This window comes from Misgurnus anguillicaudatus, chromosome 19 (assembly GCF_027580225.2).
Source record: "Misgurnus anguillicaudatus chromosome 19, ASM2758022v2, whole genome shotgun sequence".
In the NCBI taxonomy this organism is placed as follows: domain Eukaryota; kingdom Metazoa; phylum Chordata; class Actinopteri; order Cypriniformes; family Cobitidae; genus Misgurnus; species Misgurnus anguillicaudatus.
In genome coordinates, this window is record NC_073355.2 from 40,343,436 (window position 1) to 40,370,809 (window position 27,374).

At 37.4% G+C, this 27,374-nt stretch overlaps 2 protein-coding genes across 4 annotated transcripts in view; one reads left to right on the plus strand and one right to left on the minus strand.

The window, feature by feature from the left end:
- Positions 1 to 9,932, plus strand: part of LOC141351137 (dynein axonemal assembly factor 5-like) — a 28,081-nt gene extending 18,149 nt beyond the window's left edge. Inside the window, 4 exon segments of the mRNA XM_073857616.1 lie at positions 2,194 to 2,344; positions 2,819 to 2,975; positions 4,880 to 5,071; positions 9,596 to 9,932. Of these exon segments, the coding sequence (XP_073713717.1) occupies positions 2,194 to 2,344; positions 2,819 to 2,975; positions 4,880 to 5,071; positions 9,596 to 9,720 (625 nt within the window). The 3' untranslated portion in view covers positions 9,721 to 9,932.
- A 4-nt stretch (positions 9,933 to 9,936) lies between these two features.
- LOC129436583 (centriolar coiled-coil protein of 110 kDa) lies at positions 9,937 to 26,919 on the minus strand. 3 transcript variants are annotated; one of them, XM_073857617.1, is made up of 14 exons: positions 26,833 to 26,919; positions 25,017 to 25,165; positions 24,775 to 24,903; positions 23,718 to 24,681; positions 23,475 to 23,593; positions 22,237 to 22,405; positions 21,057 to 21,163; positions 18,934 to 19,050; positions 18,761 to 18,844; positions 17,592 to 17,708; positions 17,295 to 17,371; positions 14,569 to 14,631; positions 14,400 to 14,462; positions 9,937 to 13,819 (listed from the first exon to the last, which is right to left on the minus strand). In XM_073857617.1, exons 1-14 carry the CDS (start codon positions 26,852 to 26,854, stop codon positions 13,747 to 13,749), a joined length of 2,253 nt encoding a protein of 750 aa, XP_073713718.1. In that variant the 5' UTR covers positions 26,855 to 26,919; the 3' UTR covers positions 9,937 to 13,746. The 3 variants fall into 3 exon arrangements, with proteins under 3 accessions (XP_073713718.1, XP_073713719.1, XP_073713720.1); XM_073857618.1 differs by having other exon boundaries at positions 25,017 to 25,170; XM_073857619.1 differs by lacking the exon at positions 14,400 to 14,462.
- Between the last annotated feature and the right edge of the window lie 455 nt (positions 26,920 to 27,374).

Consider the following 27,374-nt stretch of genomic DNA (forward strand, 5'->3'; position numbering starts at 1 on the left):
CTGTACCCACCACTATTTAAATGATATGATTTAAAGTGATTCATGGTGACAGTGATAAATATGCATTTTGAGATCTTAAAACTTTGTGATGCCTAAATATCATCAGTTTCAAAGATGAACCTTTAAATCTTCATATTAAAATGTCAGTAAAATACTACACTGTAGTAAAATCCCCTTCTCTTAATGTGGTATGACATAGTTAACCTCAAACAAAATCCTCTGTTTCATGTGGCTCTTTGATTTGCAAAGTGAAATAAGAAAATGTAAAAAAAGATGAACCACACACATACACTCATGTATATTTCTCTAGCCACACTGAAAAAAATGATTCATTGAATTTGAACTCTCTTTTAAGGTAAGTGGTTGCAATCAATTTACCTTTAAAGCTACATGTCTAAACTAAAAAAGATTCAGTGATACGTAACAACTTCTAACTAGACAAACTTGTACTGTTGCTGCAACCTGAGCAGCCTCCTAGCTGCTAAATAAAGTTGATTGCAACACACTCCCCCTACCTTAAAAAAATTGATTAAACCAGGCACTGTTGCGCTTTTCAGTGCATCTACAGGGTAAGTCATTTTTACTTAACTACATAGTGAACTCTGCTTTAACTCACTTATCCTGACAGTACGTTCTTATTTTGTGTGGTTTTATATTTGACTTGTTTAATGTACTGTTTGTATAATTGTTTGTTTCTTTTTTCCCTTATGCAGCGTTTTGAGATGCTACCCAATGTTTCCCGCAGAAAATTTGTTAGTTAAGGTGGTAGGGTTGTGCAGGTGGGCGTGCCGGGGGCGTGGCATTTAAAGGGGAGGGGCGTACGCGTCATGATGAAAATATTTTTATTTAAAACACTCAATTTTGAAGAAACTATGACAGAAAATGAACACATACTAGATTATGAATAAATTAAATGTTTTATCAACAGGCTAGTTATCCTCCAGACAGTGACGGACCAGGTCTTTCTCTCATTTCGGCCATGTGGCGCGTTCCCGCTCGCGGTGTGAAGCGTGTCCACGCTATTCTCCGAGATGCACTTGACAGCCTTTTGTGCAGCGATTTTTTTTTTTTTTTTTTTTTTTTGACGACCTAGTTAACTCATTCACCGCCAGCCTTTTTGAGAAAAGTTGCCCACCTGCATTTTTGTGGTTTTAACAAAATTTTCACAAAATTCCTTGCAGGAAAAATTATTTTCTATAAATATATAAACATACAAATTATATCAAATTAAAGAACACATCCTCTGCTTTCAAACAAACAATAAACAAACAAACAAACAAACAAACAAAATGGGGAAAAAACGTTTAATTATATATATACTTTTTCTACTTAATTTAACCACTGAAATATGGATATTTCTCTTCAAAAAAACAACATTTTGAGCAAAAAGCTTAAAAAATTGCGTTTTTTTAAAGGAATTTATGTTAGAGATCAGACTCAGAATGACTATCAAACATAAAGGCAGTTAAAATAAATCATAAAATCTTTTAACTTCCGTTTTTGATAAATTCGTTTTGGCGCCATCTGGTGGATAAAAGCGTATTACACTTTCACTTTGAAATTCGTCCAGAAAGGCATATTTATTAGTTAAATATGAACTCATAAATGACGAGATAACTCATCAATGGCGGTGAATGAGTTAAGGTGGTAGGGTATCCCAGCTTAGGTGGGCCGCCTGAACTGAAAAGTGCTGCGGGAAACCCTGCTACCTTTAAAGGCGCTATAGAAAATAAAGTTTATTATTATTATTATTATTACATACATACCATAGCCTTCTAGAGGCAGGCGGTTTCCCAGACAGGGTTTAGATTAATCCAGGACTAAGGACATTTAAGTAGTTTTTACAAACATAAATTACAAAAAACAATACTGGTGTGCATCTTGAGACAAAACAATGGCACTGATATATGTTAAGATGTGTCGGTGCAAGACATTTTTTCCCTCTTGGGAAACCAACTCATATTGTTAAAATTTGAAGTTAAACTTATTATGATTAGTGCAGACGAGCTACTTTTTAGTATTAAATACTTTCTTTACATATTTTGGTAAACACCAGACATATATGTAGTCAATAAGAAGAATATCTTCTTTAGGAAGGGTCAGGTCATATGATGATAGAGAGCTGTCCATCGTCACATAAATAAATGCTCATAAAGATAGATGTGTCCTCTCTCGGTTTCTGTGTCACTATAGGAGATTTAGTGAATGTGTGGAGATGGTCTTACAGGACTTATTGTTGCCTAATCTGGTGTGGCGTTCAGGTCGGTCAGCTGCGGCTGTAAGGACTGCTGCTCTCAGCTGTCTACTGGCTCTCCTTCACGGGGCGACTTTCCCGGCCGAGCAAGTAAGACTTAAAAACACACTATACCATGATAACACAATAGTATTGCATTAAATATCTTTAATGTGACTTTTTAATGAAAGATTTTTTAACAAACAGCAAACATGAAACTATTCATAAGCCCTATTCGGACAGTAATTGCTTCTCGTGAGGATGAGGTTTGTAAAAATATATTTGCATGCCTCCTCCACAATAAAACTCATTCGGATGAAGATAAATTTGTGGTGGATGTGTGAGTTTATTGCGCTGCATGTGCATGATCATTCACATGACCCGGTTATTTGAATACATGTATATAAAATACTGTTGTATAATTGAATACATTTTAAAATTGTAATTAGCACTTGTTGCTGCTGAAATACATTTTAAATGTCTTCGCTGTAGTGTAGCAATGATGAAACCTAAACTCCGAATAGGGCTTAGGGCTATAGAATGCGTAGTAGTAGTATTTAGTGTGAATGATGATGTTTAATGTAGGTACTTTCAGTGGAGGAAACCCTCAGGACTCAGCTGATCTCTGCCCTGGAAGAAGACTCCAAACTGGCCCGGTTATTGGCCTGCAGGTCACTTCACTCACTGCTGAAGATCACAGCACATCAGCTTAACACAGACTCACTCAACAAGATCTATCCAGGTAATACTAGTTAAAGAGAAGAGAGAGACTTGAGCCGGAGGAGATGGGATGTTTAATTTGACATGGATGAAAGTTAGGTCTTAAACAAATATTTATTTGAATATTTAGTTAAATATAAAAAATAATATTTATGGTTTTGTCCGATTAGCTGATTCATTGAAAAAAAATAATCGCCCGATTAATCGATTAAGAAATCATCAAATAAATTATTGATCAGTGTAGTATAAGATTTATGCATCAGTATTCCTGATAATATAATAATACTTAGGTACTGATACAAAATGTCTGTGTCGTTATTGATATTCGATACCTATAGATGTCGAAATTTTTGCTTTTAACTTGTTTCAAATAATTATGTTGTGAAATGCAGAGCGTACCATTGTAGCATTGGTGTTCTGCTCAAATCTTAAATAATATTTATGTGAATATTTAGTTAAATATAAAAAACTAATATTTATGGTTTCGTCCGATTAGTTGATTAATTGAAAAAAATAATTGCCCGATTAATCGATTAAGAAAATAATCAAATAAATTATTAATCAGTGTAGTATAAGATTTATGCATCAGTATTCCTGATAATATAATAATACTTAGGCACTAATACACACTGTCTGTGTCGTTATTGATATTTGATACCTATAGATGTCGAAATTTTTGCTTTTAACTTGTTTCAAATTATTATGTTGTGAAATGCAGAGCGTAGCATTGGTGTTCTGCTTAAATCTTAAATAATATTTAAGTGAATATTTAGTTACATATAAAACAAACATTTATGTTTTATCCGATTAGTTGATTAATCAGAAAAATAATCGCCTGATTAATCAATTATGAAAATATTCGTTAGTTGCAGCCCTAAATTGATCATAAGTTTATTTTTAGAATTACGCATCAGTATACCTGATAATATAATAATTAGGGATGTACCGATACCACTTTTTAAGGATCGAGTACGAGTACCGATATTTTTCCTCTGGTACTCGCCGATACCTATGCCTGTTGTTCTGGTTTTTTATGTGTCAATTTTCTAATGGTGCATTCCCACCAGCCGTGGTAGAGGCGGCAAAAACGCGCTATAAACATGTAGTTGGACCCTTGAACATTTGCGTTCATTCGCGAGTGAAATTCTAGTCATTCGAGACATTCACGCGGAAATTCGTCTCATAGGAGGGGCTTCTGCGACTCCGCTGAGACTCCACCACTTTGCTTGCTTCTTGTAATCACGTCACTACTACAGCAAGGTCCTGATTGGTTACACGGTGCAGTAATCCGCCGAAGATTTTTCAACTCGTTTCCCGCGACAATGCTCAATTCGCGCGGAACATGTCATCCGCCATTCGCACCGCGATTACTGCTCGTTTTTGCATTGACTTAACATGTTAATCAGCCTGTACTGTGGCTGGTGTAAATGAACATATCAGCATCTTTATTTTTAACAACTTCAACTCATATTATGAAAAACTAAATCTTTCTTATGTGCTTATCATCCCACATTTTCAAAGCCCAAATTTTTGTGTCCAATAACCTCAAACAAAGGGAACAAAGCATGCAGATTGCCATGCGTGGGTCGTCATTGTGTCCGCTGCAGCTGGTGTCTCTGTGTGCACTGGAAGGGTCTTTGGTATCGAGTATTTTTACGAGTATGAGTACAAGAACATGAGCTTGATATGGGTCCCAACCCTGATACTGGTATCGGTGCATCCCTAATAATAATACTTGGTAATACACTAATACAACGTTTCAGTGCCGTTAGCAATATTCAAGCATTCCCTGTTAATAGGATTTAATCGGACTATCCAGCTCAATTGAAATATGTATAATAAGTATGGTCATTGTGTATTCAGTATCTTCAGAAGTGTTTGGTGTGCTAAAGCTGCAGTGCTTTCACGATTACGTATGTGTTTTAGAGTTGCTGAAGCGTGTGGATGACAGCAGTGAAGACGTCCGTATTGAAGCTCTGAGGTCTCTCGGCACGTGGTTCTCATCTCTGGGCAAAAACTACGACGTTCACTCGTGCCGGCCGCACCTGGAGTTCCTGTTCCAGCAGCTTCTCCTCTACATGGACGACCCAGACGGCAAAGTCAAGGACTCTGTGCTCGGTAACAGTTTTTCGTTTCTTCAGTAATTATCTGCTATGACTTTGACCTGGATCTCAACCCATGGCAGTCATACTGGCGTTGACACTTTCGTGGTGTAAGATAAATCTCTTCTTGCTCCAACAGGAAGTGATTCAGATCTTTGTTAATGGTGTAGCGCTGGCCTGCGGTAGCTCCGCCGAGCCTCCTCGTTCGTCACTTCAAAGCGCCTCATTTATCCTGTGGTTTTACACTCTATCCATCACACATCTCTCTGCTACTGGCCTTCAGAGAGTCATGAGCTGTCGACAGCTCTCTATAATCACATGCCAGTGTGCTGGTACACATAGACACACACACAGAGAGAGAGAGAGAGAGAGAGAGAGAGCGGTGCAACTCTAATGTTCAAAGACACACTTTCTTAAGTCAACATGAAATCTAAATCCTAAACCCTATTATTTTCTTAGCACACGTTTCTTGTCTTATTGTGCAAGTTTTGTAGAGCACCCATGTTCATCTTGCACTAAACAGATGAAGTCATTTTCGTTAGAGGGTAACCATAGCAACAATAGCATCCAAGCCATTTCTCACATCATCCGTTTATATTTACAGATGCTGCATTGAGAAAACAACTCATTATGCTATATAATCATTTAATTATTCATAAGTTTATTATTAGATTTAAACATCAGTATAGCTGATAATGTAATAATAGTTAGAGATGCACCGACACAAAATTTCTGTGCCAATATCGATATTCAAATACTTAGATTGTCATCTACAGATACCGATAGTTTTGGTTTTTACATTTTGTTTCAATGTTGTTCTGATGTTTTTCCACCCCTTTTGATTGCCAGGATATAATCTGCCCTGATCATCGGCTGTATTTTAACAATCTGCCAATGTACCATAGTGGGAACAAGTGCTTTTATCTGTCTATATCGATATTTGACATCAACGGATACCGATAGTTTGGCTTTTTACTCCTTGTTTAAAAATTTTATGTTGTTTTGATGTTTTTATCCCTTTTGATTGCCAGGATATAATCTGCCCTGATCACCCACTTTTTTAAACAATCTGCCAATGTACCATAGTGGGAACAAGTGCTTTTATCTGTCTATATCAATATTTGACATCAACAGATACCGATAGATACCGATAGTTTTGCTTTTCACTCCTTGTTTCAAATTATTATGTTGTTTTGATGTCTTTTTCCTCCCCTTTTGATTGCCAGGATGTAATCTTACCTGATCATCGGCTGTTTCTAAACAATCTGCCTATCTCCCATAGTGGGAACAAGTGCTTTTATCTGCCGATACCTGTATTTGACATCTACAGATACCGATAGTTTTGGGTTTTTTTGCTCATTATTATGTTGTGAAATGCAGAGCGTACAAACTGCCCTGATCATCGGCTGTTTAAACAATCGGTCAATCTCCCATAGTGGGAACAAGTGCTTTTATCTGCCGATACCTGTATTTGATATCTATGGATACGATAGATACCGATAGTTTCGGGTTTTGCTCAAATTATTTGTTGTTAAATGCACACGTTCAAACTGCCCTGATAATTGGCTGTTTTTAAACAATCGGCCAATCTCCCATAGTGGGAACAAGTGCTTTTATCTGCAGATACCAGTATTTGACATCTATAGATACCGATAGTTTTGGTTTTTTACTTTTTGCTTCAAATTATAATGTTGTTCTGATGTGTTGTCCACCCCTTTTGATTTCCAGGATATAATCTGCCCTGATCATCTGTCAATCTCCCATAGTGGGAACAAGTGCTTTTATCTGCAGATACCAGTATTTGACATCTATAGATACTGATAGTTTTGGTTTTTACTTTTTGTTTCAAATTATTATTTTGTTCTGATTCGTTTTTTCACCCCTTTTGATTGCCAGGATAAAATCTGCCCTGATCATCGGCTGTTTTTTAACAATCTGCCAATTTACCATAGTGGGAACAAGTGATTTTATCTGCCTATATCGATATTTGACATCAACGGATACCGACAGATACAGATAGTTTAGCTTTTTACTGCTTGTTTCAAATTATTATATTGTTTTGATGTTTTTTCACCGCTTTTGATTGCCAGGATATAATCTGTCCTGATCACCCACTTTTTTAAACAGTCTGCCTATCTCCCATAGTGGGAACAAGTGTTTTTATCTGCCGATACCAAATCTGCCCTGATCATCGGCTGTTTTTTAACAATCTGCCAATTTACCATAGTGGGAACAAGTGATTTTATCTGCCTATATCGATATTTGACATCAACGGATACCGACAGATACAGATAGTTTAGCTTTTTACTGCTTGTTTCAAATTATTATATTGTTTTGATGTTTTTTCACCGCTTTTGATTGCCAGGATATAATCTGTCCTGATCACCCACTTTTTTAAACAGTCTGCCTATCTCCCATAGTGGGAACAAGTGTTTTTATCTGCCGATACCTGTATTTGATATCTACGGATACGATAGATACCGATAGTTTCGGGTTTTGCTCAAATTATTTGTTGTTAAATGCACAGCGTTCAAACTGCCCTGATCATTGGCTGTTATTAAACAATCGGCCAATCTCCATAGTGGGAACAAGAGCTTTTATCTGCAAATACCGATAGTTTTGGTTTTTACTTTTTGTTTCAAATTATTATGTTGTTCAGATGTGTTTTTCCACCCCTTTTGATTGCCAGGATATAATCTGCCTTGATCATCAGCTGTTTTTAAACAATCTGACAATGTCCCATAGTGGGAACAAGTGCTTTTATCTGGCAATACCGATATTTGACACTGATCGTTTTTTTCCCCTCAAATTATTTTAATGTTAAATGCACAGCATTCAAACTGCCCTGATCATTGGCTGTTTTTACACAATCGGCCAATCTCCCATAGTGGGAACAAATGCTTTTATCTGCAGATATTTGACATTTATAGTATTTGACATCTATAGATACCGATAGTTTTGGTTTTTACTTTGTTTCAAATTATAATGTTATTCTGATGTGTTTTTCCACCCATTTTGATTGCCAGGATATCATCTGCCCTGATCATCAGCTGTTTTTAAACAATTTGCTCAATGTCCCATAGTGGGAACAAGTGCTTTTATCTGCCGATACCGATATTTGACCGATATCTATGGATACAGATAGTTTAGCTTTTTGCTCTAGTTATTATGTTGTGAAATGCAGAGCGTACAAACTGCCTTGATCATCGGCTGTTTTTAAACAATCTGCCAATCTCTTATAGTGGGAACAAATCCTTTTATCTGCCAATACCGATATTTAATATCTACGGATACGGTAGATACCGATAGTTTGGCTTTTTACTCCTTGTTTTAAATTATTATGTTGTTCTAAAGTGTTTTTCTAAAGTGATATAATTTGCCCTGATCATCTGCTGTTTTTAAGCAATCGGCCAATGTACCATAGTGGGAACAAGTGCTTTTATCGGCTGTACTGGCATTTGACATCTACGGATACCAATAGATACCAAATGTTTTGCTTTTTATTTAAATTTTTATGTTGTGAAATCCAGAGCATACAAACTGCCATGATCATCGGCTGTTTTAAAAAAAGGTGTTTTTATCTGCTGATACCGATTATTGGTTGATGTATCGGTGCATCCCTAATAATAATATACGTGTACTGTAATATACTTTTACATTATACTGAGCTTCTAACATTTTTTGTGCTATAAAATCTAAAACATTTTGCTAGGGGAGTTGTGCAAAGCAAAGTTGACAGTAGCAAGTTGAAACTGTTATCACATCTGTAATTTGTTATATTCAGTCTGCACACTCCCTACAGCCTGCCTGGAAAAAAAACAATTCATCGTTTGTGTGTCTGTTTTTTAATGTTAATCTCATCTTGTCGTTTTTTTATTGTGTCTCACATTTCAAAGAAACCTCAGATGCGATTAATTTCCCTTATAACGCCACGCTTACCATATCCCATAATCCTTCATTCCGTGGGTTAAGCTTGTAATAACAGCACACTCTCTCTGTGCTTAAGTTACTGAGGAAAGTCACTCATGTCTTCACACAAAGAAAACTTTGTTTTCTAGCGCATTCGCGAATGAATAAAGCGCAGGATAAAAGTAAATCCCCACCACCAAACAAATCAGGATCAAACCGAATCCCTACAACAAAGACACGCTCGCTGAAAGAACACAGGCCGGCTTTGTAGTTTGTTTTGTTCGTGAGGGTAGGTCTGATGTTTTTGTAAAAGTCAAGCAATGGATGCTTTTATATCAAAGTGCAACAATAGAGCGCTTCATTGTATAGAGTTTTGGTCACATGTTTAAAATTTGCTACTGTAGGTTGTAAACAGCATAAGAGTAAAACAAATGATGACTTGTATTACCTGGTGGATTATTAATAAACATGATGTCTGTTTTATTATTGGTTTTTGGTCCTTTGTTGGATCGATAGAGAGGATGGATTCGAACCAGATGAGCATTAAAGCTCAGTATGTCTGAATTGCTGCACCACAACTCCAAACTATGATCATATGAAATTGTAATTTCTTTTTTTTTTCATTTCACAGATGTCCTGAAAGTTGCCAGTAAGGTTGACTGTGATCTCTTACAACAACAAACCGAGGCCGTACGAGAGAAACAACGCAACCCTGATTTCTGTGATAAACTCCTGCAGCACATTCAATCATTATAAGACTCGATACAAACACACACGCCTATGAGCATTTATGCAAACGGACACACAACTCAGCAAACTTGTGTGAAGGAAAGTGTTTGTCTGTTATGAATTTGAGTTAAGAGATACCAGAATGATGTTTTAATCCTTATGTGATCTGTAATCTCATTGCAACTTTAGTAATTTTATAATATGAAATAATATTTATACTTAAAATACATTCTTACCATCAGCTAAGAGGTAACACAAAAGATGTGAAATTTATTTGGTTATTGTTTTGTACTGCTCATATTGTTCAATAAAACTGAAAGTTAACTATACAGAGTGAAACATTTCTTGCCAGTGTAATTGTTTAAAATGAAACCACTTAGTCTTTCTATATTTATTAAATAAAGGTGCACTTAAAAAAAAGGAATTTCAGAGAATGGTTTCTAAACACATTATAAATGTATTGCTGAAACATTACAAAGACTGGGTACTAAAGTACTAAATTGTGGAGTTAAACCGGTAAACAGCTTTTCAAAATTTCTGTGTTCAAGATTATTTGAGGCAAAAATGGTGACGCACTGAAGACAACAAGCATCCATTCAGCTTGAAGATTTTCCAGCGGCTTTCCTGACAGTGGGCGTGGTTTCAGCGCAGACAAGGGACACGCCCCCAGCATTTGAGAGCAGAGAATTTTCCAAGATTTTGATCAATTATTTTATCTATTTATTTTGGCAGGTTTACTTTTTTTAAATGCCTGCGCTCTGCGTTTTTTTTCCGCCAAGAGTTAAAAAATTTTTAACTTTGTGTGAAACGCTTAAAGCCCGGGATACACTGCATGATTATTGGCTGTCCCAGATGAAAGATTGCTATCGTGAAACAATCGTCACCATTTCTGTGATCGTGGCTCTTCATCGGTGGTTCTATGTCGTACAGTGAGAGAGGTTCAAAGACAGCCGTTTTCCCGGTCTTGCGTCCAAAAATAGCCAACGATAGCGATGGTCGTTTTCGAAGCACTGCTTCGAGAGGCTTCGAAACATTTACGAATCTTTTGTTTCGAATCAGTGGTTCGGAGCTTGTTTCAAACTGGCCCAAGTCACGTGATTTTAGCAAAAGAGGCTTCATTACGTCATAACTGTTTCGAAACGTTTCGAAAATCCGATGGTTCACCACTAGGGGGAGTTGATCACATGACCAGTCAGTTATGTTTAGGTGAACTCGGGTCAGTTTTATTATTAAAGTTCATAAAACATTTATCCTTCAGACTAATAACACTGCCATGTTGTCTTCTTTTTTTTTATAGACAGATTTAATGACAAAAATGTGCATAATTAAAAAGGTAGTTCGTTTTATTCATTTGTTTGCCCTAAATAAAACTAAAAACACATAATACACTTTTAACTATGTCTTAATTAAGTTATTTTTTTTATATTTTAATAAAAATCTTATTATTAGTTTGTAAAAAAAAAGTGTAAAATGTTTGGACACATCTGCTTTTACACTATTTTGACCAGCAGGGGTCGCCAGCGTGTGTGGGTTTCGAACTGCTTCGAAAAACTGAATCAATTTCGAAAAGCTTCGTTTCTCCCATCACTAGCCTACGATAGATTCAGCATGATCAACGCACCGTGTGTTTGCTGCTACGACCTGTGTATTAATATTTGTTTACCACGAGCGCATGCTGGTGACATTGCGCTAACGTGTGGCACAGCCGCCGAAGCTTTGTGTCATCATCGTACAGTCTACATGCTTGTCGTACCCGAGTTTAAACAATCCATGTCGCACAGTGTGATAAGGTAATGATCTTATACAGGGTTCCCACACCTTAGTTATTTCAAATTCAAGGACTTTCCAGGTCCAATAATCTCAAATTCAAGTACTAAATGTGGAGACACATTTCAAGTGAGAGCAAGATTACATTGTGTTATCTTTTAAGATACATTGTTACAGTTCCCTTTTGAGGGAACTTGCGCTGCGTCACTGGAAAGGGGTATAAACAGAGGTCGGAGCCAGCTGCAAATGGGTGGGTTAGCAGCAAGTGGGTGGAGCTTTAGCCACAAGTGGGCTGTACAAACTTCCAGAGGATTCACCACCGTCCCATTTGAAGCGTAAACTCCTCCTACTTGCACATTTCTGAAATCCCTCCTACTTGCGGAATAAGCTCCTCCCACTTGCGGCATAAGGTCCTCCCACCTGCAGTCTCCGGGCTGCAGCGATATATACTTGGGTCACTGCGGTGACACTTTGGGGACGCCTCCAGGGGTAAGTGCGTCTGAATGTGTATATCAAATTCAACCAATGGTGAGGCTTAACGACAAAGACAGGGTGATTCATGAGCCAGGAAGTATATCGCTATCTGAAATATTGCCAAAGGCGGCGTTACAGGGACGCAGGAAGTATGGCCAGGGAGACGCAGCGCCTCATTCCCTTCTCAGGGAACAACAGTTTTCATGTGGCAAACACAACTATGCAAAAAGCATTTTGGCATGAATCAACATTACATCGCATACAGAAAATATAAGCATTTAAAGTGAACTGTTTAGCCAGTGTGCTTAAAAGTCAAGAATTTTTATGATATTATCCTACACTACACACTGCACTTTCAATGGCCTGTATCTATGTATGTATATTTTCAAAAACTTCCCAGGGCCTTGAATTATTTCCCCCAGATTCACAGACTTTCAAGGACCCGTGGGAACCCCTGTCTTATAGGAGTGCAAAAATCCTGCAGTGTATTCTGGGCTTATGGGACGTGTACACCGAAGCGTTGTAACGCGGCCGGAAACGGCAGGCAGACGCCGACTGTAGGCACTTGCCAGCCGAGCGCTTTGGTTGCCATGACACTTCTGCTTTGTATTGATGCGCCAGTTGCCTGCTGCGACATGTGTCCCGCCCCTCCTCCACTGCGACTGGACGGCTGAGAGTGACGTTGATGTTAGAAGTGACATTGATTGAACATTTGTGGAAAAACCACGCTCAGTGCTGACAAAACCCGCCAGGTGCTGACGTTTTTGAAAAGCACAACGGTTCCATTAGAAACAATTGAAAACGTACGCTGGCTGCCAACGTAAGCGCCTTGGTGTGCACTCCCCCTCAAAGTCACTTTTCCCTCAACCGTCCAATCACAGTGGTGGAGGGGCGGGACAAATTCCACAACAACCAACCGGCACAACGTTCAACAACTGATACACAAATCAAAAGTATCACGGCAACCAAAGCGCTTAGCTGAAATAACGCTGGCAAGCGCCCACAGTCGATGTCCGCCTGCCATTTTAGTTGCGTTTAAATGCTTTGGTGTACACGCCCCCTAATAGTCAGAAGCAAACCATAGAGTAATATTGAGAGTAACTATATGTGAAGAGTTTCGTTGCAAAACGAGATAAATCCATTTTTTAACATTTTTGTCAAAACATGTTTATTATTATGTTATCATGTTATTATTTTGTTTTATGGTGCTACTTAGCTGAATTTTTTTAAGTTATGAAGGTTTAAATCAAAACAAACCAACTGCAGTTGCATTGAAATTAATTGGAATGCACAACCAAAAAACGAGATTTCTGAACAATTAAGAAAACGGGGGTTATCTCGTTTTGCAACGAAACTCTTCATATGTTGTGTATGACGTATGTCACACTGGCTGATGGGGTAACAGTGCTCCTTTTTATGTGCAAATCTTTTTAATAGGACATCTCTATGTTTCTCGGGTTTTAAATTGGAACAAAATGTGCTAGCTGCACAGCATTATTTTTTTTAACTGTATAGACCGTTTCATCGGACGCACGTGCGGTGACGCGATTCGCGTCTGGCCTGAACTTTACTTCCGGTTTCAGGTGCTAAACTGAACTCTTGAACAAATACCTCGTTGAAAAAAACAAATGTTTTGGTTTCCTAGTTAATCTATGTGTTGTTTATTTTGCTTGTTTTATAAATAAACTATGTTTAAAGTACTTTGTTGTTGTTTATTCTTAGGAGTTTACCGGAAGTTGCCTGTTGACCACGAAAGCCGCTTGTTTATGTTGTTACTACTGAAACCGTCTATATGTACAGTAAAATATCAGATTAACCCAATGAATGCTGTTTCTTCAGCCTCTCCGAATGCTGAACCCTCTCCTCTGGACTCTTTTTGTAACTCCTGAAACACATTTAAAAAAAAAGCATTTCTTATTTATCGGTCACACACACTGAAATAAAAAATTTATACATTTATATGTTTATACAGTATATATAAAACAGTTGATTATGTGCCTTATGTTTTATACTACTATGCATCTTATTGTTTTACATTCTTGTTTTATAAATCAATGTCAATTTTCAAAACTGTTAACTGTAGATTGTAGTTAAATCCTTTTCACATTACTTTGGTGCAAGTAAATGCATTGTGGTTTACTGTACTGGATTAGGCTGAAACAGATTTTCAAGGAAGCTTTCAAGAAAGATTTATTTATACCAAGAGGCTCTATGCAATACAATACACGGATATTTTAATCCAAAACTTCTATTAACTAAATGAATGAATCTGATCCTGCCAGACACATTTACAAATAAATGCGGCCAATTTTAAATGTCAGCTGACACGTCTGGTGGGTTTCGTGGCATTTTTAGCAGTGTCCACCGCAGATTGAGTTAAAGTTCAAATTCCATCAACAGAAGTGTTAAAGTTAATGGAAGTGCTTAGAGAGGGAGACGGGTTGATCAAAGGATGAAGTACTGACCCTCGACGCGGTAGCTGCTGGCCTGAAACAGGAGCGTTCTGACCCTGACTGGGCTGTAGGATCCTTACATGACAGAAGAAGGGGGATTTATTAGAAATCCTGTGCAAGTATATAATGCTTTGTGACTGTTTTGTGAAGTGTTTTATTTACTTGGTGTGTAATTGTTTACCGTTTGGTAGGAGGACTCTTGCTTTTCTGCACTTTTCTCGTCTGACCTGGAGATTCACCCATTCTGATGAGATACAAGACAAGATCAGTCAGTAAATGCCTTTAAATGTCCCTTTATACAAATAGATGAATTTTATTTAATCACAACATTAAAAGTTCAAAGATCATTGTCTCACTTGCTGGTGGCAAGTTTTTAGATATTTGTGACAATGCCTGTGAAAACCCAGCTAAAGTCATTTTTAGTCATTTACTATTTTCTACATATAAACATTCTGCATATTGTAAAGAACATTCTGTGAAAATATAACCTTGCTATATCTTTAATACTGATTGTAAGGTCATGTCAAAGATTGAAATTACTTGAGTTAAATCGAACTTTGAAGCTCCTAATCTTATTATTAGATTATGCAACTTTTTCTTGGATTTCACAGACGCGGCCACAAAAGTATATTTCCCCAGACTTTACACCATATTTGTATATATTTATTATATTATTTTAAATATATATGTGACCTTGGTCCAGCATTGTTAGCAACAGCTAACAATACATTGTATGGGTGAAAATTATAGATTTTTTAATTACAACAATCATTAAAATTTAAGTGACGATCATTTTCCATCAAGATATTTCGAAAATTCTTACCGTAAATACAAGGTTGAAACTTTGAGAAGTGAGGGGGGGTACAAAATAGGGCAAAATGTTTTCGACTTAAATCACATTTCCGGCATTTACATACGTTTAGGGACTATGATGATACAAAATACAGGAAATAGTGCCAAGAAAAAAAATCTGGAATTCAGGAAATTCTGCCAAGAAAAAAAATGCCACTAAACTATGTATACATTTATTTGTGGTTTACTGTTTTCTACATAAAATCACCCTACATAATGTAAACAAAAGTTCATGGGCCCTTAGAATTGGCCTAAGCATCCCCCCTTATGGCACCCTTGTCGACACCTTTCTTGTCCTGCTCTTTCATGCCGATGACAACATCAATGTTACAAAAAAATCAAAACAAACGATTTTGAAAGTGGGGGGGGCACAATCAGGATTTTAAGTGTCCCCTCGTCCCCAGTGAAAATTACGTCCCTGTGTAAATATAAATATTTTTTAAAATGTATTTATCATTAGAAATATGTGTTGCTTTATTTGGACAACTTTAAAGGCGATTTCTCAATATTTCAGTTTTTATTTTATTTTTTGCACCGTAAGATTCACGATTTTCAAATAGTTCTATCTCAGCTGAATATTTTCCTATCCTAACAAAAACAACAACCTTTCATCAATGGAAATCTTATTTATTGTAACCGTTTCCAAGGTTCCTGTTGATAATACACTAAGACGTCATGGTTTGAAATCATGCATGGCACAGAAGGTTCCCCTGCTTAAACCAGCACATGTACAGGCCCATCTTAAGTTTGCCAATGACCATTTGGATGATCCAGAGGACTCATGGCAGAAAGTCATGTGGTCAGATGAGACCAAAATATAACTTTTTGGTCATAATTCCACTAAACGTGTTTGGAGAAAGAAGAATGATGAGTACCATCCGAAGAACACCATCCATATTGTGAAGCATGGGGGTGGTAGCATCATGCTTTGGGGTGTTTTTCTGCACATGGGACAGGGCGACTGCACTGTATTAAGGAGAGGATGTCCGGGGAACAACCTCCTTCTCTCAATTAGAGCATTGAAGATGGGTCGAGGCTGGGTCCTCCAACATGACAATGACCCGAAACACAGCAAGGATAAGCATGGAGTGGCTCTGTAAGAAGCATATTAAGGTTCTGGCGTGGCCTAGCCAGCTTTCAGACCTAAACCCAATAGAGAATCTTTGGAGGGAGCTCAAACTCTGTGTTTCTCAGCGACAAGCTGATCTAGAGAAGATCTGTGGAGGAGTGGGCAAAAATCCTTCCTGCATTGTGTGCAAATAAAAAAAAAACTACAGGAAACGTTTGACCTCTGTAATTGCAAACAAAGGCTACTGTACCAAATATTAACATTGACTTTCTCAGGTGTTAAAATACTTATTTGCAGCTGTATCATACAAATAAATAGTTAAAAAAATCATAATTTTTTTTAGATTATATCTCTTACAGTGGACATGCACCTACAATGACAATTTTAGACCCCTCCAGGATTTGTAAGTGGGAGAACTTGCAAAATAGCAGGGTGTTCAAATACTTATTTTCCTCACTGTATGTCATTATGACAAAGTAATTTTTTTTATGTATCACCTTGCAGGGCAAATCATTTTACACACCACACAACCTTAGTGAAGTACTGTCATGACTGTGATCTTGTATCATATTTTCATTTTATGGGGTGAATGCCAGGAATGTGTCACTATGGAATTTGGTTCTGGATGACCATAAAAGAAAGAAAGAACGCTTTTGGCTTTCCTAAATAAACTTTGGAAATTTTACACTGAAGTAAAAATTGTTAGATAATGCAGCTAAGTTTAACCGGTAATCTGGATCTGGTTTATTTGATCCAGTCACTTTATTCACATATCAAATATAAAATAAAAAGCATTCATACACTCCAAAAAAATGCTTGTTTTATTTTCAACCCAGCATTGGGTCAAAAAGGGATGAACCCAGACGACTGGGTTATAATTTAACTTACATTGGTGGATTGTTTTAACTCGTTGTGTCAAATAAAACATTTCCTGGGTTAATTTAACACAACGGCCAGGTTTGTCCCATTGTCATTCCTCCACTCACCTCTGTTTTTTTCTATCAAGGGATTTCTGGGTAGCAGCAGACAGAATCATCTTGTCTTTTGGAGATTTTGCTTTTTCCTGTGTGCCAAAAAAAACACATTATTTTCTTAACATGCAATTAAACGGTCCAGTCATGCTGAAACATTAAAATACATTCTTTGTGTTATCCATAAAAGAAATAATAATACACTAAGCAACAATTGGCAAGGTGTGTCGAATCAACACAAACTAAACTGATCTCCTCCCATAAGAAAAATAATAATGGATCATGAAACAAAACGATGGATGACATCAGTACCATTTCTCTGAGCTTTCTCTCTGTGCGAAGATCTCGGTCCTGCTGTAGCAAAGACAAACGCTCCTCCAGTGTCATTGTAAAAAAGATGTCATGAATGTCAAACAGGGCCGCGCGTAACTGGAGGGTAAACAGACAAAACCAAGAGCTATAAACTCACACAGATTTATAAAGATAAGGTACTATGTCCTGAACTTAAATAGTATCTGATGTTAAACCAGTGCTTCTCAAATAGTGGGGGGGACCCCCAGGGGGGGCTCGAAGCGACACCAGGGGAAAATACTTTTTCAGGAAGTGATTTTTTTGCACTGTCACTTATAGACATTACACCCCAATCACGCTGATAAGCCACTTGAGTTTTTATTATTATTTATTGATTATATTTAATTTAATTTTTCAGTATCAAATGGTCAAAAAATATTATACCATAAATAAGGATTTTTTTCAGGCAAATTGATGCATTTTAAGTCTTTTTTGTTACAGACTAAAAAACAATGTTAATAAAGTTATTCTTTGTTGTAAGTTGATCGATATTTCTATTTTTGTGTTTTCTTTAATGTTAATAAGGATACAATGTTTTGCAGATGTTTTATACTATTTACAGTCGCGGTGGAGAGTTGGGGGGCGCAAAATGTTTACTTCTTCCTAGTGGGGGGCGCGACAGAAAACAACTGAGAAGCACCGTGTTAAACCAACAATATAACTTTTTAACAACAAACCAGATTGTCTGAGTTCAAATCGATATGTTATTTATTTATTTAATTTTAGTTGATGTGCTGAAACAACAATAGAAAAATCACAGATATTCTAATGGATTTAATGTTTATAATGGGAATTGTACTGGTTTTAATGGACACTATAATGGTCTCTAGGGGTCTCTACTGGTAATGTGTTCTGTTCTGTTCTGTTGGTGGGATGTTATCTGACAGATGGGTAACTATAACACCATTAAATCCTACTGGAAAAAGAGACAAACTACATAAATTAATTTGGCAATAGTTTTTATGGTAAGCAGTGGATCATAATGGTATTTGAAATGGAAACCTTTAAAATTTGTATTAATTTTCACTTCAATATTTATTTAAATTAATTCTTACAGTTCACCTGTTATGTTATTTTAAGAAGATTTTGAGTTAAATGATTTGAATAGTGAGTTATTACAGATCTATCACCTGAGCTCTGACTCGCTCCTGTAGACAGAAATCCTGCTCAGACATTTGATTGGCACTGAATGAACGAATAAACTCCTGCGTGTCCTGAGGAGAAACCCACACGTAACATGTATTAACTCAATGCATTATATATGCTTATATATATATCTGAATAAATAAGTTCATGTTCTCACTTGTACAGTTTGACGCAAATGTTTGACTTTTTCGGTTGTTAGGAGTCGTCTGGTCAGAAATCCTTTAACAATAGCACAGAGGTGACACAGTGCCCTCTGCTGCTCTGCTGTTATAACCTAAGCAAACAAGTTTTACATTTAAAGAATATTACCTTCAAATTAGTCTCTGTAGAGTAGGAAAAAATTGTCAAAATAAATCACTGGGGCAGTAGTATTCATTAAAAAGGTCCTATATGTACTATTAAGTATAGATATATAAGTACCTCCGAGGTACACATTTGTGCCAAATGCAAACATAAACTTTTTTGGTCCAAAGCTGTACTTTTTGAAAGGATTCAGCACTAACTGACAGCTGGGGTACATATTTTGACTATTTTTTACAGGTCACAGTCCAACAACCCAATGCTGGGTTGTTTCACATGACCCATGATTGGGTTAAATATGGACATTTTTTAAGGGTTAATTTAACCCAACTGTTGGGGTGTCCATATTAACCAATCATGCACTATAAAAATAATATCATATCAAAAATATTTTAATGTTAAGGTAAACAATTTCAACTTGCCAATATATCACAAGTCAAAACTTTAAAAGGTAGTTTGAATTGACTTTATAAATAAATTGTTTAAAAATCATGCTGCATTTTTTTTTACAATGTGTGTTCTGAGCGGCGCAAATTCAAAATATTTGTTTGAAGTGTCGTGTGTTGCTCGTCGTGTTTTAAGTGCGTTATGTGAACCGTAAGCATCATGCGTTATGTCAAAATACATGCCTGTTGCACAGGGTTTATGATAAAAGAGATGCTCATGTTCACAAAATACTCACAAGACAATCACTTAAAGAGATAGTTCACCCAAAAATGAAAATAATGTCATTAATGACTCGCCCTCATGTCGTTCCAAAATCGGAAGACTAAAGTCACGTGACTGCAGTGACGCGGCTGACGTGTTATCCTCAGACATGTTTGGGAAGTTGTTGTTTTTTTTCAAACTTACAGCGTGCGTCTCCCTCAGACTGTAAACGAAGCTCAGCCGCACAAAAAAACAACCAGCTAGGGTGCACAAGATAACACGTCAGCCGCGTCACTGCAGTCACGTGACTTTAGGTTCACAACAGACGCGGAAGAGAAGACGATGCTGAATAAAGTCGTAATTTTTGTTATTTTTGGAGTAAAATGTATTTTCAATGCTTCAACACATTCTAACTGACCCACTGATGTCACATGGACTACTTTAATGATGTTTTTATTACCTTTCTGGACATGGACATTACACCTTACATAGATTTTCAATGGAGGGTCAACAAACTCTCGTACTAAATCTAAAACATCTTAACTGTGTTTCCAGAGATGAACGGAGGTCTTCCGAGTTTGGAACGACATGAGGGTGAGTCATTAATGACATTATTTTAATTTTTGGGTGAACTATCCCTTTAACACTAAACTCTGATTACACACAGATTAAGCGAGTATCTGGCAATGCGAGCGTCTCTTTTATCATAAACCTTTCGAAGCATCTGCAGCAGGCTTGTATTTTGACATGACACGTGATGCACATAGGTTCACATGACGCACCGAACACGTATTTTGACATGATGAGCCACACCTATGTTGGGCTAAATACAAGTTTTGATGAGCTTCACATTGTGCGCCCTCGAAAAAAGTCACCGGCCGTCATTGGTCTGGAGGTTTATTGAAGTTTAAAAACTGTTAAGCGTCGCCGTCCCGAATACGGGACACCTAAGTTTGCATTAATATTGTTGATATTGTAATATTGTAAATTTTAATCCATCACTACAAACTATATATCGTTGGAAAGGTCTATTCTGGAGGATTAGACATTTCAACAGTGTTTTATAAAATAAATTATGTAGGGAGAGTAATTGATTCATTCATGAAGAGAGTGTGCCTCAAAACATTTATTTTCTGCTAAATGTCACTGTCCCACCAGCAGGACGACTACATTTACTTCAATGTTTGCATATGAATTCTTATCTAATCATGACAAACTGTATATTGTTTGAAAGCTCCAAGAGTGTAGATTTAACTCAATAGGGTGGGGTGACGCTTAAAAGGTTAAACTACATTTATATTTAATGTAACATTTAAAATAGATGATCACTACCTGGCTCATCCTGTTTCTGTTTTTTCCTGTGCTGTGATTTAGGCCTCGTATGTAAACAGAAGTCTGTATGGAAGGTGACTGGATATCCAACATGTTAGATGGATAACCTAAAAAAAGTAGAAATCAGATGAAAATTCTGGCAATTGTTTGCAATCCAAAAATGTTGCTCTAGGTTAATATGGTTAAGACAAATCTTATGTGTTGTGTTTGTTACAGCATATTCACTGTACAAAACTGTACCTTTTCTTTATTCCTTTACAACCCATTGAAATGTTGTACTACTAATACTAAACCCTAAGGCAGTGGCGGCCGGTGATTTCTTTTTCGAGTGCACATGATGCGAAGCTCATCACAACATGCATTTAGCCCGTTTTGTGTGGCTCGTCATTTCAAAATGTGTTTGTCCTACTGAAAAATCCAGCTAAGACCAGCATAAGCTGGTGAGCTGGTTTTAGCTGGTCCCCAGCTTGGTTCCAGCTGGTTTTGCTGGTGTAGGAAGCTGGTTTTGCTGGTGTAGCAAGCTGGTCTAGCTGTGTTTTGGTCACATTTTAAGCTGGTCTAGCTGGACTTAGCTAGTCATGCTGGAATACCAGCTGGCCCACCAGCATGACAGCTCTGTCAGGCTGGGAGGTCCAGCATAAACCACCTTAAACCAGCCACAACCAGCCAAAACCAGCTACCAGCTTATGCTGGTTTTAGCTGGATTTTTCAGTAGGGTGTCGTTCATGTAAACTTATGCATCATGTGTCATGTCAAAATAAGTGTCTGCTGCAGACGCTTCGAAGGGGTTTATGATCAAAAGATGCACACGTTTGCCAGATACGTTTACAAAATCTGAGTTTACTGTCTTGTGATTATTTTGTGAACGCGACCATTTCTTTTATAAACCCTTTTGACGAGTGTGCTGCAGGCACGCATTATGAAACGACACATGATGCACATGGTTCACATGATGCAATGAACACACATTTTAAATTCGCACCCTTCGGAAGAGAAGTCACCGGCCACCTAAGGACCTATTGTATACCAGTTAAAAATTAGGGGTACAAAGCATTTAACAATAGGTCCTTTACAGTAAAATGTACCCAAAAAGGTACAACATTGTATTATGTTTTGTAAAGCTTTTTGTATACCAAAAAAGATAAAGTTTTGTACTGTTTTTTAGACAAGTTTGACATACCAATGCAGGACAACGGATGATGCGATGATCCGTCTCCAGGGCTCAGAGAGCATATGGGGCTGACAACCGGGTAAAACTCACCAGCTGTCCTTAATTCACACCCGTCCCCGTCTGCTACAGGACTCAAAACACCCTGACCCCTGAGCATCCTACCTCTCTCCTCCGACTCCTGCTTGAAACACAAACAAAGATACAGTGAAGGTTATAATATAAAGAACATATATAACCTTGATATGTTTAATATTGACTGAGTACTGTACCAGTGTTGTGCCTGAACGAGTTCATTGAATGAAAGTTCATATTTTGGGCAAACGTGTACTGAACGTACTATATTACTGCCTGATGAACGTGACTGTGAACTCGTTCATTCTGGTGCTTGTGAACGGCACATTCTCTCAGTTTAACGTTGTTTAATAGGGTCCCAGATTTCTATAGAGTCTTCCAGGCAAAAACCCGGCTAAAAAACACTGTAAACAGGCCTTAATGTGTAGCGGAAAACACACCCAATCTGGCAACACCAGCCACCAGTGTTTCACAGCTGCATGCGTCATCAAAACAACACTGACTCTGGACGCTGCTGAAATCCCTGCCGCGCTCACATTAAATAACATCATATTCGTTATCATCGTTAACGATTAACGATAAAAAAAAACAATTAACATAGGCTGCTAACAGATATTTTGGATCTTGAAATAGACTCTGACTAAGCGCACGCTATTTAACATGCACATGCGGTGTGTGATACCCGCGCAGCGATTCTCGCCAGGTGTGCGACCCCCTTGATGCACCCGACTAGCCTTTCAAGATATGTGCAAGTAAATACAAAAAATTTTCAGTCAATGCTAATGTAAAGCCTGGTTGGATAAGGATTTAAAGTTGGATATCTGATGCATTAAGCTTCAGTGTTAAAACTGATAAAATAATTGCTGTCTGTGGTTCTATATGGGCTATAATGGCAATAATATTAAAAAAAATAATATGGGAAAAAAGAACTATAAATTAGTTTATTTTTGGAACTGTGAACTAGTTCAAAATTTTGAAATATGAACTAAACTAGTTCATTTAAAAATTTGTGTTCATGTAGAAAGTGAACTTCCCAACACTGCTGAGTATGATCATGTCAAAGACTGAAATTAAATTAATATCATGATTGAAATTCATCTTTGAAGCTCCTATTCTCATAGTTCGATTATGAGACTTTGAGTCTGGATTTTACAGGCACATAAACTCACACTAACCTGAATGAGACGCAGTTGTTCTCTCTCTTGCTCAGCCACCAGACACGACATCCGGAAAGCATAGTCCTCCTCCAGAGGCTTTTGCATTTCTGCAGCATGGATTTGCCATTGCATCTCATCTTAAATACAGGCACAAATGATATGAAGATTAAAAATCATGCAGCCTAATTGTTACAGTCATGGGCAACACCAATACATGATAAAATATGTAAGTCGTTTCATCAGTTAAAATAGTCCTATTACCTGTTCTCCTTTCCTTCAATGCTGTGCCAATAACACTGTTTCCTTCCATCTCGGATGCTAGTTTGCCATAAGACGGAGATATGGGAGTCTCTCGTGTGAAGGTCTTCCTCATGGGTGAAGTAGGAGAGAGTCGAGGAGGAGTTTTCGGAGTGACCCCGGCCATAAACCGAGGCATTCGTTCCTGACTCCTATCTATAAGTGGACGTGAAGGTGGCTGGCTATCCATCGTGTGACATCTCCTCCTGAACAAGGGGCTTGTGAGTTCAGGATCCACTGGAGAGGTTTTTAATCCCCCCTTTGTGTTCGTGGTTTCAGTGTTGAACCTACTGTGGTTACCGAATCGATTTGAATTCGCATTTTCCACTCCAAGTGTTCTCCTCTCTTGATTTGGAGTCAAGGCATCCGGTGACCTCCCATTGGCCGTGATGCTTGGTTGGTTGGTGTCGTCGGGGTAAGTGAAGAAGATACTGCAGGCGGAGATGGGGCGGGGGCGTCCGCGGTGGGGCCTGAGACTTACACCGGGCTCCGGGCTGATCAGAGGACTGTGAGAGGATTGGCTGGGTGGGAGACTGCAGGGTGTATAGAAGGGTAAAGAGGAGCCATTTTCTTTATCCGACGAGCTTTCGGAGGGCATCACTTTTGGATCGGCCTTCTTGCTGATGATGACCTTTGACCCCTGGCGACCTTGTTCTTTTTCAATAAATTCACGTGACTTCTTTAGTAAGTGCTGCAGAGACACTTCTTCACTTTTAATCTCCTCTTCTATTTGTTTTTCCTCTCCAGCTTTTGCTTCTTTGGCTCCCGAGCTCTCAGCTAATGGTGTACTAGTTAAAATAAATGGCTCTGTGCCACCACCAGGTGTTAGTTTTGCAGTATCATGCATTGTACATTCATTGTTGTGCGCTGCTTTTGTAGAAGAAGTGGGTTGCTTCACAAGATCTGGAACGTCCAATGTTTTTGGTTCCTGCAATTAAATGCGATTACAAGGTAAATTCTGTTGTTTTAACTTTATAAAGCATTTATGCTCTTTAATATGAAACAAAATGTTTTTATTCACCTTACTCGTCCACAAAACGGTCTGGATTTGATTAAGGAGATTATTTTTATGATGCATCCGTCTTTTTGCTTCCAGGTGTATAGCTCTTTTCTTGTATTCATCCATCTCTCTTATTTGTTCCTCGTTAAGCTGTAAACACAAAATGCACACTTAAAAATGTATTTAAAATATCACATGGCTGATCCTTTTTATGCATCTATATGTAAACTATAAAATAAGATTTTTTTATATATATCTCTTACCACTGGAGACAGTATGGCCCTGCCATGAAAGCAGATGAAGGACTGTGCTCCCCGTTTAGCAGGTAAAGGAATGCAGTTCATTTGATGCATCATTTCTGATTGCAGATTAGACAAAACTCTTGCACAGAAATCCTCATAACTCTCCATTTCTGCTCTAGAGCAAAACAAGATAAGATTAAATAGTTAAAAACAAGCTAGACACATGTTATCAATACAGATGTTGCCCCTATATCATCTGTGATATGTGATTTTTTTACTTTAATACCTGCTACCAAACAATATAAACCCTCACAACATTTCTAAAGGGGTTTAATGGTTATAAGGGCTTCTGTGGGTCACTCACTACTGGCAATGTGTTGGGTTCTGTTGGTGGGTACTGGGTACCATATGGGTTCATCTGTGATGTTTGATTTTTTAACTCTTTAATACCTGCTACCAAACAAAATGAACCCTCACAACATTTCTAATGGGTTTAATGGTTATAATGGTTTCTGTGGGTCACTCACTACTGGTAATGTGTTGGGTTCTGTTGGTGGGTACCATATGGGTTCATCTGTGATATTTGAGTTTTTTTAACTCTTTAATAACTGCTACCAAACAATATAAACCCTCACAAAATTTCTAATGGGTTTAATGGTTTTAATGGTTTTTGTGGGTCACTCACTACTGGTAATGTATTTGGTTCTGTTGGTGGGTACCATATGGGTTCATCTGTGATATTTGAGTTTTTTAACTCTTTAATAACTGCTACCAAACAATATAAACCCTCACAAAATTTCTAATGGGTTTAATGGTTATAATGGTTTCTGTGGGTCACTCACTACTGGTAATGTATTTGGTTCTGGTTCATCTGTGATATTTGATTTTTTTTTACTTTAATACCTGCTACCAAACAATATAAACCCTCACAACATTTGTAATGGGTTTAATGGTTATAATGGTTTCTGTGGGTGACTCATCACTACTGGTAATGTGTTGGGTTCTGTTGGTGGGTACCATATGGGTTCATCTGTGATATTTGATTTTTTTAAACTCTTCAATAGCTACCTGCTACCAAACAATATAAACCCTCGCAAAATGTCTTATGGGTTTAATGGTTATAATAGTTTCTGTGGGTCACTCACTACTGGTAATGTGTTGGGTTTTGTTGGTGGGTACCATATGGGTTCATCTGTGATATTTGATTTTTTTAACTCTTTAATACGTGCTACCTACAACCCCCCCCCCCCCCCCTTTTAAATGGGTTTAATTGTTATAATGGTTTTTGTGGGTCACTCATTACTGATCATTTGTTGGGTTCTGTTGGTGGGTACCATAGGTTCATAATGGTATTTGTAAAAAAAACAAACATTTTAACAGGGATCTTTTAATTACTGATACATCTTGGTATATAAACACACAATATAACATTATATAAATAGCTTCAAAAATATCTCAATAGGTGGCTTTATATTTAACGGTGCTTTAACGGTGTTGAAGCATTTTCGTCAGCACATACCAATGCGCAGCGGTTAAAATTTGAGCATCCTATACCTTGTATTGCAATGCAGGCTATATAGCAATTTCAACAAAATAAGGTAAATGTCTGATTATGTATAAAACACGAACATACGCAAAAATGCATTTAAGTGTATGTTATTGTATCACTCGTCTATAGTGATGATGTCAGGCAGGTTGTTTTTGCAGATGCATATTTCGTATTCGTGTCTTTTGTTAAAGAAAATTATAAAAACGGCCTGTAAGACAAATAACAATCACCATATCCTCGTTGCATAGACAGCATCATGTGCACAGAAGATTAATTTAATAATCTTACCTGTCAAATGTCCGTCTGTCATTTAACGATGGGGTATCTTCTTGCGGGTGCCGCGTGGATGTTCTTCTTCAGCACCGCCCCCTTTCGTTCGTCAGCATCATTGAACACATCTGGAAAATAAAGCTAGATTTATTTTAAAATCGCAGTAAATTTAGTTTATTTAGTAAATTCAGTAATTAATTTAGCTAATGAATTTATTCATAAGAAAACACAATTTTTTTCGTGCACTGTATTTCTGCATAATGAGGCAAATAACAAACAAATAAATAAGCAAACATAAAAATCGAAAGGATTCTGACCATTTACGGCAATAGTCCTGATCGTTATGATTTACGTATATTATGAAACAAAAAAAGAAATCAAACAAACTATACCGTTCAGTTCTGTTATATAGTGATAACATCATATATTATGTTTATTTTAATATAAAATTGTGAGATTGTGGACTTTTTATTTAAACAAAAAAAATAATAATATTTTTTTTCCAGTGGCGTTTCAGTCATGCGCTGCAGCTGCTGTGGGCGGTACGTCACTAGAGGGCG